Source organism: Mya arenaria, chromosome 3, assembly GCF_026914265.1.
Source record: "Mya arenaria isolate MELC-2E11 chromosome 3, ASM2691426v1".
Lineage (NCBI taxonomy): Eukaryota > Metazoa > Mollusca > Bivalvia > Myida > Myidae > Mya > Mya arenaria.
The window spans coordinates 63,398,406-63,411,329 of NC_069124.1; the positions used below are offsets into that span (position 1 = coordinate 63,398,406).

General features: G+C 33.9%; 1 protein-coding gene across 1 annotated transcript; it reads left to right on the forward strand.

Moving 5' to 3' along the window:
• Positions 1-1,183: 1,183 nt before the first annotated feature.
• On the forward strand, positions 1,184-3,069 carry LOC128226675 (apolipoprotein D-like). Its single transcript, XM_052936654.1, has 5 exons — positions 1,184-1,218; positions 1,508-1,622; positions 1,922-2,077; positions 2,581-2,645; positions 2,854-3,069. The coding sequence occupies exons 1-5, from the start codon at positions 1,195-1,197 to the stop codon at positions 3,067-3,069; spliced, it is 576 nt and encodes a 191-aa protein (XP_052792614.1). The 5' UTR covers positions 1,184-1,194.
• Positions 3,070-12,924: the final 9,855 nt, after the last annotated feature.

The window sequence follows — 12,924 nt, forward strand, 5'->3', positions numbered from 1 at the left end:
AGAGCTGTCGATTTCTTGAGACATGGGCAATCATTGTTTTGTCAAAAGACAATTATAAATAACTCAAAACAGCTGTGAAGTAAATGATATTTCTAATTACACTTATCTGGTTTCTGACATTCTGTTGCATAGCGATAACATGTTTTTTATTTGATTTGCTTTGTTATTAAAGAAATGTAAATGTCATATCCCTTACTATAACATTAACCTGTGGTTACCACTAGCGGATACGGGGAGTCAAACCCGGCGCACGCCGCCCCTAAAATCGTCCAAGTTTACTTTTTATTTCCATATAGGAGAAAAATAAGTAATACATACGCCTTAAATGCAACATTTTGGACAAGAAATTGTTAAATTGTTCTGTGGGAAGTACCCCCAAAGCCCCTTGCCACCACTTTAAACTAAAAAGTTTCGGTTCTGAGGGAGGGGCGCAAGTCTAAAGGTTACGCCCCTAACGTCGAATCCTGATCCGCTCCTGGCTACCAGATGCAAACACACGTTATACGAAAATAAAGGTTTGAGTGAATAAGTTTTTCAACAGACAAGTGGGGAAAATCATTCTCAAAGGCGATCATTACCCTGTCAATAGTATCTGATAACATGATTTTATTTATATCATTAGGCAACTTGGCTAGATCTGATTCTGATCATTTTCTTTCTGGCAGTCTTTCTCAAACGCATAACTCATCGGTATTCAAGCTAATTAAGCAATTCTGTAGTAAGCAACATTGATAAAATGGATTCAAATAAACAAGTAAAAGCCATTAAACTATTTTTGTCAAGTATAAGATCGCATGTTGTAAGATGGAAATGATGTTGATAACATGTGCTTCTGAGTTTAGAAAAGTAGCATACAGTGTAATGAAACAAAATGAGTGTTCGGCAAGTTACAAAGTTCAAACTCATTATTTCAATTTTATTCATCTATTTTACTTAAAATAACAAAGGGATCCATCATAGTTATGATATGTGGAAAGTGAATATATAATTATTCGCATATGTAGTTTCTCTTGCAATCGTTGGTTTCATGGTTTTCGTGTCCATATCCAGGTCAAAAAAGTTGTGTAACATCACGTTGGTTTGAATGTGATGCTCTTAATATTACAAAGTCACTTTTCTTATCATGTCCTCAGCCCGTTGTATAAAATTTGCGTCATTACAGTAAATTTTAGACACTGCAGAACACTTGACAAAATGAGGCTTACATTTGTAATACAGGTATAACGCTTAACATTTTTTGCCTAGATAAAACGTGCGTTTTGTATTTGTTGATTTTGATGCTCTTAATTATTGTCTTTAGAAATGTGTTTATATTTTCAAGATTTAACATACTTCATTATCTTAAGTAAATTAAAGGCACAGACAAATATGTCAGACGTTGAAACAGGTTTGATATTAAATTACAACGCAACAATCTACTATTATTTTTACTTGATTATACGTAAAATAAATACTTGAATCTTGTGTTGATCATAGATTTAACCGTCATCTATTTCACCACCTTCAGCTTATGGCAGCGTGTACGACCCGGGGCTTTCTCATCTCCGCCGATCAGTGCATGTCCCCTCCGACCGCAAAAGACTACGCCAACGAGAACTACTACGGTCTCTGGTATGAAATAGGTAAATCAGGGTATTGTTAAAGTGTTATATCGAACACCAATGATCTCTATACATTGTCGATATTATTGGTCTCTACACAATATGGTGTGCCGTAAATTAAATAGATCTTTCTTTATTTCTATTTTTTTCAATTTGACCAACCTGGGAAATTTCATCGTACGCCATGTTCGTATTTAATATTGTAATGGGCCTTTTTAGGTGCGGCCTTATCTAGCTTCTGACCACACCTGTCATTGACACCGATATAGACTATGAAAATTTCATTTCTTCACGGCTTATGATGTTCGCTATAATTTTAGGTAAAATACAGACACCAGGAGGGGCGGCTTTCGAACAGGACTGTGTGTGCACTACCATAGACGTCTTCGCTGTAAAAGGGGCCACTAATGGGGATTCCACTGCTATAAATAGCTGCAGAAAACTGACGCCAAGTGGAGACTTCCTTAATGCAACAGGTATTGTCAAATTGTTAGATCCATATGTCCTAAAATACAGAACTATAGATCTCATTTAGAAGCAAAAGTCAGAGTAAAACACTCATCAAAAGAGACGGAAAATACTGATTATTTATTGTCCGAGCAAAGATCTTGATTTTCCGCTGTATTCATTAATACGCTTAATCGATGAACACGGCGAGAATGTAAGTTTCGGTAAGCAATTAATGCAATTCTCGGTACTCGTGGCCTGTTTTGCGATGATGATTTCTGTTTTAGTTAAAATCAAATGAAAATATATTTTCAAAACTCTATCAGCGATGAGCTTGTATAACTATTAATAGTTTGCGATGCAATTAGGTTTGAATGCCGACCACACTTTTTTATTGAAACATCAAACAAAATTATTGAAATGCTGTAAAAGACGTCAAGTTTTTCGAGTTTTATAGTAAAGTGTGCCTTATTGATATCATATGTATGACGCAGAAATCCTGTATTACAAAAAAATAATGTGATAATTTCAGGTGCTTTGACAAATGAAGAATCTCCAGGGCATTGGAAGGAGAGTTTCTTTCCCCTTACACCGAAGGTATACATACTTTCACTTGTACTTTCATTTATTATTTCTAAAATGTCGTTTTAAGGAAACTACTAGCTATTTGTATTGATGTCTGTTATATGTTTATGTATGTGGTTAAAGTTCCGTTTTGTTCAACAATAATTAACTTTTCATTTTACAATTGGCACCTTATATACTTCTGAGCGAATTGCACTTACTGCCAACCGTTCTCCTCCAGGCCGACTACAGGATCATCTATCTGACCGACAATCTGGCTATCGAGTACGACTGCACGAGCGTCCTCTGGATCACGAACTATTGCGTGCACCTGCTCTCGCGCACGCCAACCATTTCAGAAGCAGACGAACAAGAACTCCTGAATTTTGCTAACGGGCTTAATCTTAATTCGCAGAATATCCGTTATAAAAGGACCTTGCAGAAGGGGTGTTGGTAAATTGTGTTCTCGATTGTTTCTGTTTATTATTAAAAATGTAAGAAAACTATGTCAAGTGCTGCTTTCTTTCATACTTTTAACTGCATAATTAAACTACTCCACATATCTATGCCTTTGAATTCAACGTTGAATGTTTATTTATGAAAGAGGTCAAGACAAAAATCCGACCCATTCTTTTGAAGTCTGTAAAATAAACATAAAGCAGACAAGGTAATTCATTGTTATTATATGCTGCTTTACGAACAAGTGAATATACCAAAAAAGCTTAATTCTGGGTTAACAATTATTTTGGTGCCCAAACGCATGTTACGTTCCTCCATTGATCTCTAGTGGTTAATGGGCATAACTCGACAGGCTCTATTCGCATTGCTTCAGTGGCATGTGTATATTGGTTTCAAGTAACATCTGTACGAACTTCCTTATGAATAACTTTGAGTAGCGTCTAAAGTAAATAGAACGTATATAAACGTTTGTTTATTCCATAAAAACAGAGCTAAGCTTCAAAAGGGCTTCAGCCTGAAAGACCGTACAATGAAATACACTGACACATCTCATGGGCGGTCAATTATTATTATTATATGACACCATATTGCTGATAAGTAGCGATACCTTTTAAAAGGTATGCATTTCTGCGCAATTTAGAATGTTAGGCCAACATTTTTTTATTATTATTTGGTTTACGGGAAAATTAAAAAAAAAATGAGTCGTGGGGTAGAAATAAAAATATAAATAAAAGTAAAAAATTCCCCAGTCGACCAAAAAATAAAAGTAAGGATAGAACGTATTTCCTTTCTTTACAACCGTTGTTTATTGTCTTTTGTGCGCCTTGATTATACTTTTGAACTGAAATGACACTATCCTCAACTGAAAATGAGTTAATTAAGGTAATTTTACGCTCTTTAAATACTTAAACACGTAAATAGTGTCTACATTTAAATGTTTTCATTAATGAAAAGAATTTGTCGTATAAGTCTAGTTTTTTATATCATGAGTTCTGTTTTACATGTCTCTTCGTAATACACTATACCAGTAATGAATGTCACAAACAGTTTGCGCATAAAGATCAATGTTTTAGAAGTTTACTGTATCTATTCTAATTGTTTCTAAATATAATATTCTAGTTCAAACTCACCTCACCAAAAAAAATACGGTATGTCTTTTTCGCTTCTGCTTGTGTCACATATTAAAATACACTTAAAAATTCAGAGCTTCAAGCAAAAATACTACTAAAAGAACCAAACAAATTTATTACACATCATATCACAGCTTTCCATACACAAGTAAATAAGGTCTCTATTAGAGCTAGAAAATATTACACCTTTCAGAACATGACATTAAAACTAGAACACATTAAGACATTTAAAACATGACTAGATAATGTCTCTATTAAACTAGAGCACATTTAGGCATTTAAAACATGACTAGATGTCATTTCAAGAACTAGAAAACAGCTTCCAAACTTAACAACAAAATGTCACTATTAGAACTAAAAACACTGCTATGACTAAATTAATTGTTACACCTATGAACACATCAGTTTTCATTGTATCTATTAAGACTTCAAAACATCTCTTTGTGGTGATATGAACTGTCATTTTTTGCAATCTTGTATTGTTTTCTTAGCACCTCTGGTCTTGATAGGTTTTTGTTTCCCTGCATGTTGAGCATATCGGACAAACAATGTCAAAGCATTCTTTTAAATCCATACTTCATCAGTGTCAAGAACATCACTGTCCCCACATAAGAAGCAGATATCTTAAAAAGTCATTGTTTGACCTGAAAAAGCAAACATTCTCATATGTAATCTTCATTTACTGGGTTTGTTACACCAGCTCGAACATAGCACCTATGGAATAAACTAAGTTGTCAGTCATATTGTATTACCAGCCTGCCACTAAAAAAATGCGTTGCCAACGATCATTTTTTTATAATTCAAGAGAATAAACTGGGTGCTGAATCAGGCGTGTATTCAAGTAGATGATTTTCAGGCTAGAAAAGGTGAATGTCCTACCTGCATAATAAGATCCCTCTATTAAAGTACTGCATGGCAAGCCTTCCTTGACAATGATTTGGTACCTGTATGTCCTTGAATGAAAGAGCGGGCCCCGCATATATAAAGAAGCTCTTCCTCAACTCTGGTGACCGACTGAGTCTCAGAAGACGTCAATTTTGCTGGGCTGTACGGAATCCTACGTTTTCCACACACCAAGCACATACTGAGCGCCCTGACCTAAGCTGAATCATTTAAAGATGAACATCAAATATAAATGAAAAATAAAACTGGAATCTATATTTTTTAAGCAAAGCTATCAGTGCAGTACTTGGACATGTTTAAAAGTTTAACTTAAGTGCCAGATTATTGCCCAAAATCATTTCAGTTATGTATAACTTCTGGCAATGAGTACCTTATTGAAATATGTGTAATTATAAGGGCCACGAATAGAGTTTCTATAAAATGCTGATGCTCAATTGTTGTTGTTGTTTTCAGTTGAACTCTAAAAATAAATGCACACAAAGCCATGTCAAGACCACTTTTGACATTATTATGCCTCAAGCTTGAGCTTATTAGGGTCAATCTTTCAAAACGTCTATGTCTGCTTTTCGACAAGGATCATGTTAACGTCATTTAGTAGCTGAGCATTAATTTCTTCCACAACTACACTAACTGATAAAGTTATTTTTTCTTTGCGTATCAATGATTTTGAAGTGTTTTTGTCAATTAGAATCAATTTCAAATGTTTAATATCACATGTATTGTTGTTAACATCAAATGCCGACATCTTGTTTGGAAGGCCTAGGACGACGTAATTACAGTGATTCTGATTAGCTTACATCATATTTACATGTGTATATATATTACATGCTTTCTAAGGATTAAGTAATCATTGGTTAACATTTGTTAGTTTTTACTTACCAAATTAAATGGTTTTATCTCGCATAACCATTTATTTTGTATGAATACATACTAACGAAACTATATTTTAGTTATTTAGTGGTCTACATTATAATGTTTAAACTACCCGCTAACTGGGCCAGCCACTATTTATATCAACCGCTTCACCTAAATAAATCAATTACATCTGACTGCCGATTTACTGAAATTGATGTATTGGAAAACTTGAGAAATACTGCATTCTCATTTGGCCAAATATAATGTTAACCATTAATTAACAGTAATATTCCGGCTTTATCGCTCAATCTACGCAAGCAAAGCTTGAAGACAAACAAGTGCCCTTGATGTAGGTTGTTTGAAGATGCAAGGTGTCACTCTAACTTGTTAATCCTCACTCATTTTTTATTTGTTATGCGTGATTTATCAAGTAGGAAAGTGAAATTACGTGCAGACAATTTCTATTGAATGAAAGCCTTTTCTCTTTCATCTAGAACAAATTGAAAATGAAGTTCAGTTTGAGTGTACGTGACTTTACCTATGTGTTTATTTCATTGGCAAAAATAATAAATTCTGAAAGGCACATTTGAAATTCAGGCATTTTTCTGAAATAGCTATGTGTCAAAGTGTATCACGTGTATACATTACATGTTTGGTAAAACACTTTAAAACGGTTAAGTGCGAAGTAAATTCATAATATCATTAACATTATCTTTATGAAAAAGTAACGTTTACATGTACGAGTAGATTTCAGCATTAATCATGATCCAGTTCACTGTGGAAAGGGTAGAACGGCAATATATATGCAATTGAAAAGACAATATATAAAGAAATTAATTGTTAAACCTATATTCATTTCATTATTGTGATCAATCATAATAGTACAATAAGATGTGACGGGAAAAAAGAAACAAATAATATTTCCCACATGGAAACTTCAAGGTTGATAGAAATGAGAAATGCTTAGTCATCGTCTGCAATATCCACTCGTTTGCTATGTAGCAATTATGATAATTGGTATGCTGAGGACATTATTCCCAAAAATGTTCAATCTCATAATACGAAAGTCATTCAAACCATAATGTTATATGGTAAATATCATGCAAGGCACAATAGACACACGAAATAGCGTTGCTGTAATCAAACAATGTATTTCCCTATACAAAGAAGCATGTCTTTATTCCTTTTTTTACCATTATCTAAATCGTCAGAATAGTCTGCCCGTTGTATATGATACAGTCACATTTACCTTAAAAGATCATTTCTTATCTTATAACTCTTCTCCAAAAAGCATTATTTTGAGCTTATGAAATAGGAGAACGGATATATAACCTAATTATAGTGACAATTATCAAAATTTCAGCACAATGTTTTCGTGTCCGGAAATATTTAATGGCCTATAGCAGAAAAATGCCCTCTTTGTTCGAATACTTAGTCGGAATGACAAATTCACTACTTTCTAAATTCCTCAACTCATAAGCGATGCCCAAAATCATTCATTACCTGCGGCTATCTTTTATACTCAATTTATATAACCATTAATTGTCTTAATATATTTTTTAATTGCACTATCCTCATTAATTATGCCTGTTTTGATTGAATTGATATCGCGTTGATACTTCATCACACAGTCCAAATAATGCCAAGTGTATTTGTTTACCAATTCCTACAAAAATCATAATTCACAACATTATTGAGAGCCTTTCTAATCAAACACTGTGAGCTTATGCACAAATAATGTTCGGGCAATTTTGCACATACATGTAATTTCATCTTCACCCATTTTGTATCAGTAAAAATGGTCAAATGCCGACCATCTTGGAAAATGGCCGCAAAATCCTCATATTGATTGATTCGGGTTTTCATAGTTCTTCTTTAAGTTTTGATGCAACAAACGTGTAATATAGTCTGCTCTTTTACAGTTTACATAATTGTTACAACAAAAATGAATAAACACCAGATTACATATTACTCATTGCCATGTCAACCACTAAATATATGTTATTTGCACAATGCAGCAGGCTTCCATACGTTCTTGGTTCTTTACAAGTGTCTTTCATGTTTGGCTTTTTAGAACTTTTTACACACAATTGATAGATTGACCTTCTCGTAATGGCAAGCACTGAATATATGACATAATGTCTCACTGTCATAAATTTCCTTTTTTATTTCTTCAGTTTTTCTACATGTTAAACATTTTTTATCATTTTGCCCTAAAACATAAATATTTCCTTTTAAATATATAGTAAGTATTTTTGGCTTCTTATATCCACCTGAAAATGCACTTTTATTCCCAATCAACAAGTCCATATAAGTATGCTGGTGTGCCAGGCAAATCCCGATTTTGTTAATCTTTGTAATAAGCAATCTTGTTCTGATGTCCCCTCTGTAGCCCTTAAACCTGGAATGGCTTTCCCTGTGTCAGAAAAACATTGAAGTGTTGCGTACAGCTCACCCCCACACACTCGCCTTTTTACAGCCTCAAAATCCGATGCTAGTTCAAAATCATTAATAACAAAGTAATAGAAGTACCAAACCTCAAATCGTCTATTAAAACCATGATGTGCCTAACAGGTCCCACCTACCTATTAATATCACCATTCCATTAAGTGATTGTGTTGCATTTATGTTATTGTTAAAAAATTGGAACAAAACTACTCGAAATGAGAAACTTTATCTGACAATTGAACAGTACAGTAAATTGATCATTGAACTTGGTATAACGGAAACAACACATTTGGGGTAATTAATTTCATGCTGTTTGGTAAATTAGTTGAAACAATCGGTGAATGATGATCGATCATTTCACTCTGACTCACTTCTCATTGCAATGTCACATACCCGTTACTAAAAGGTGACTATCATATCCAACCGCTTTCTGAATAACATCCGCTACCACTTCTTGGCCAATGGCTGTGGGATCGCCTGTGACAGTGCTTGCGAAAACATCCTGAAGACAATGCATTGGTATTGAAACCGAGACTTAGATATCAAAATACCAGAATAACTTTTGCGGAAGGACGGACTGTGAATCATACTCGCCACAGCAAATGGTGTCGCTACCACAAAACATGTAACATGCCTGACGTGCCATTTTAGCTCAGTCTCGACAATGTCCGTCAGCTTTGACAGTATTGGTTTGATTTTCATCTGGTACATCTTGACTTTACTGGATTTATGAAACCAACGATAACGTGTGTAAAATGAAATATATGGACAATTCAGATATTGGGTTCCTGCATAGAATAACCAAGCTAATGATTCAGCATTTGCAAGAACTAGAATTAAATTTGTGTTTAGATCGAAGAATTTGCATATTGTCAGTGCTTTAAGCTGTGACAAAAGAAGTTATTTTCAATGTTTAATATTACTACGCCGGTAATTCGGCGAGCTATGTTTGTGGGAAAATTAACAACGCTTTTATGTACAGAAAGGTACTGGACAATATAAATAATATTAAAAAAGAAAAAATGACGTCATAACCCCTTGCCGGTTTAACACTATGAACGTTCTTCAATACAACAGACAATATTATTTGAATAAACTTGAATAAACTTGATAATGTATCACTTTAAGGTGTGTCACCGTACATATTTTCTGGTTTAATGTGATGCAGTTTGAAGTTTACAATAATGCCTGAAATGCTTTGGGATACAATGTCTAACAGCAATAAGGATAGAAACTTATGTAGACCTATCATATGTTCTATATCCAAACATTGGTTAAATTAAATAATATGCACATTAACAATTCCTTAAGGACAAAGATGCTTCGCAAAGAATTAAGACATTGAATTGAAACCCGAACGTAAAAGCACATTCTCAAAATTAAATTAATTTTCCACTTGTTTCAGAGAAAGAGAACATAGTTTTGTTCAAAAGAAAATGTCTGCACGTAATGTGACGTACTATTTCTACCTATGAGTGTATGCAGAACAAAACAGTTATTAAATTAGATTTGACAAGAAATTATATACATCAATTTAAGGAGTCTGTATCAAAGATAATTCATTGTTCTCACGCATAACGTTCGTGCATTGTGTGATGAAATCGGCATGTTAATGTTGAGATATCCTAAGAAAGCATAGAAAATGCATATTTCAGGCAGATGCCCTTTGAATCGTAACTGTTTTATAATGAACAAACGACCGGGCATTGTTTTGGGGTCGCTACTGCTGCCGTACAGCAACAAATCGCTTTTGCAGTTTTGGTATAAACCAAAGATTATGCATAAGGAAGTATGTAGACATTTTGCCAGAAACCAATATGTATTTTTGCTACGTAAGCAATACCAATCACTCAGGATTTAACAACTATCGAGTTATGCCGATTGATCAACAGTAACCATCGGAGAAGCACCAAATTGCAAGCGAAATAACATTGATTTCTATTGTTTCACGACTTACAACACCATACATCGGAATAAGATCCACTTGTATGCTTCACATTAAACAAAGTACGAATAAAATATTGTATAGCAATAAAAGATCTTCTCGACAATATGACCACGTCCGGTGTAGTACAAACAATGCAGTTAAAAATGTGAACAAAATAAGTATATAAAGAAGATATTTTATGTTTGAAAGTTTAAACAAAAAATGATAACAGAGACGATCTTACATCAGACCATGAAAGAAATTATTTTGATCCATGATTACACATTACACCATTTCCATAATTTCTACCGAAAACTTCGAATTACACAGTCTTTCATATTTAAAATCAAGAAATGGTTTTAACTGTCGACATTGGCACAAAAAAAAAATGTAAATCATGAAGGGTCAGTGACCACTATACAGTTTCCATAAATATTGTTTAATCAATTGATCAATTTGCACGCAAAATTATACTGATTTCAAGGGATTCAAGACCCCAACAAGTATATGCATTTAATCGTATATGGAAGGAAAGTGCGATGTGTGTAATTACAATAAGACAACGTTCGAAAAAAGTATGTTTCTCACACGAAATATCAAATTGGATGAACGTAACCTCTATGTATTCGATGAAGGTTATACACAACTTATTAATTTCCCAATACATTTCTAGCGTCTCACGACTATGAAAAACATAAATTTCCTTATATTCAGTTCATTAAATCAAATTGATTTAAACAATAAGACAGGTCGCGTTTCTCCTAAGGCTTTGAATATATATGATGCCAGAGAAATCACTGAGTACAAAATATCACAATGTACGAAAATGACATGAAAAACGATGCGATGGAACACAGTAAGTCTGTAAAGTTTTGACACTGAAGTTTAGCACTGTTGATTTTTCAAGAAATCCATGTTGCATCAGGCCGGAGGATAGCAAAGTTCTAGTACAGCAGAAATATGTAATAACTGAGATATTTATGGGGGGAGTTTCTCTCTGAAAGCAGGTATTGCATTGAATTTTAAGTATAAGAAATATAAATGATTTGCATCACCCCGACTTAAACAAAATATCAGTCTGAAGTAGCATTCTAAACCTTTAATGTAGAGAGGGCGTCCTGGACCACATCCTAACATGTAGCATCTAAGTTTAACGTACCGTTAGTTAAAACATTCGGTTCAGGAGTACACACAATTTGGTTGTAAGGCATACTCAAAGTAAACCAAGAAGATTCATCATGTCCTTTCAGGGTTTTTTAAATCACAAACCATTCAGCTTCAAAACTTATGTAGATGGACTGTAGCCAATAGTCTAGGATGGACTCACCATACTTTGATTCAGTGCCATGTATAAAAAAGAAAGAAAAGGCATATAACACTTCCGAATTGATGAATTTTGCCTTAAATAATATTGAACCCAGACGCTTTCAACAATTTCGATTTTCTGGATTTTGCTTTTTTTCATTAAGCAACATAACATAGCAAGATGTAACTTGTGTTCACTAGTTTATTTTGCAAGCGTCAAAAGAATGAGGATCTTGGTTTTCTTATCCTCTTTCTTAAATAACACACACCGTTAAATAATAAACACACAACGTTAAATTTAACGGCATCCGCCTAGGAGATAATAACAAAATAAAAGAAAGAACCTCTTGAATATAGTGTTCTTAACATTTTAAATAAGTAAATACAAAGCAACAAACTAGAAACAGCAACAATCGAGTAAAGTTTCTACAAACAACCCATCTACAAATGGTGGACGTGTGCGCGAGAAGGTTCACGTAATGGTGCATGTTCTGGTGGAATATTTGACCTTTTCTCAAACAGAAACCTACAAATAAATTGGATAATCCAATAATAATTAAAAACAACATAGGAAATTTGGTTTCTGAACAAAAGCTGATGGCAAATAAAATGAACTAATTTCACATCAATATAGCGGAAAATCTTGAACTCGGAATAGACAAAATACAGGTAAATTGCCAAATGATTTTCATTCCACCATGTCACCGATAAAGATATTAGTAAATATTTTAATAGGCTTAATCTTACAAAAGGCAATTAAAATAGATCTGTTTTCTCCTAAAATCAACACTGCTGGCAAAGATACTTTAAAAGTAATCATCCGAAACATGGCCAATGACATGATAAGCAAAGGATCATTTCCAAGAAGTCTTAGGCTTACCCCCTTTTGTATGTACGGGTCATCAAAGTGAGCAACTGAGTCTTTTTATAGTTTTCATCCTTTCCTTGCAGCTTTCAGAAACGAATGTCAAAATACACTGCAAAGGCTAAAACACTGGGGGGAAACTTGGTGAAATCAAATATGTAGGTGGCTTTAATGGACCTCTAATAGACTGCGTGTCTCATGATCTCATATTAGACAAGCGTAATGCATATGGTCTCTCAACCTCAGTATGTAAACCAATACACAGATATCTTACAAACGTAAAACAACAGGTCAATATTGGTCATATTGGGCCAATTGGATACTTTCCTAAGATCATTTGAAGCAACCTTGAGTATAAGTTTAAATTATAGCATTTTTTAAACAACTGACATTACTATGCCATGTTGTAATGCACATATG

What these genes read in the sequence shown, in the direction of transcription:
- LOC128226675 (XM_052936654.1), top strand. Translation starts at nt 1,195, where the DNA reads ATGAGGCTTACATTTGTAATACAG. An exon ending in GGCTTACATTTGTAATACAG is followed by an intron (nt 1,219 to 1,507) that starts GTATAACGCTTA and finishes CACCACCTTCAG; the next exon opens with CTTATGGCAGCGTGTACGAC. An exon ending in TCTTTCCCCTTACACCGAAG is followed by an intron (nt 2,646 to 2,853) that starts GTATACATACTT and finishes GTTCTCCTCCAG; the next exon opens with GCCGACTACAGGATCATCTA.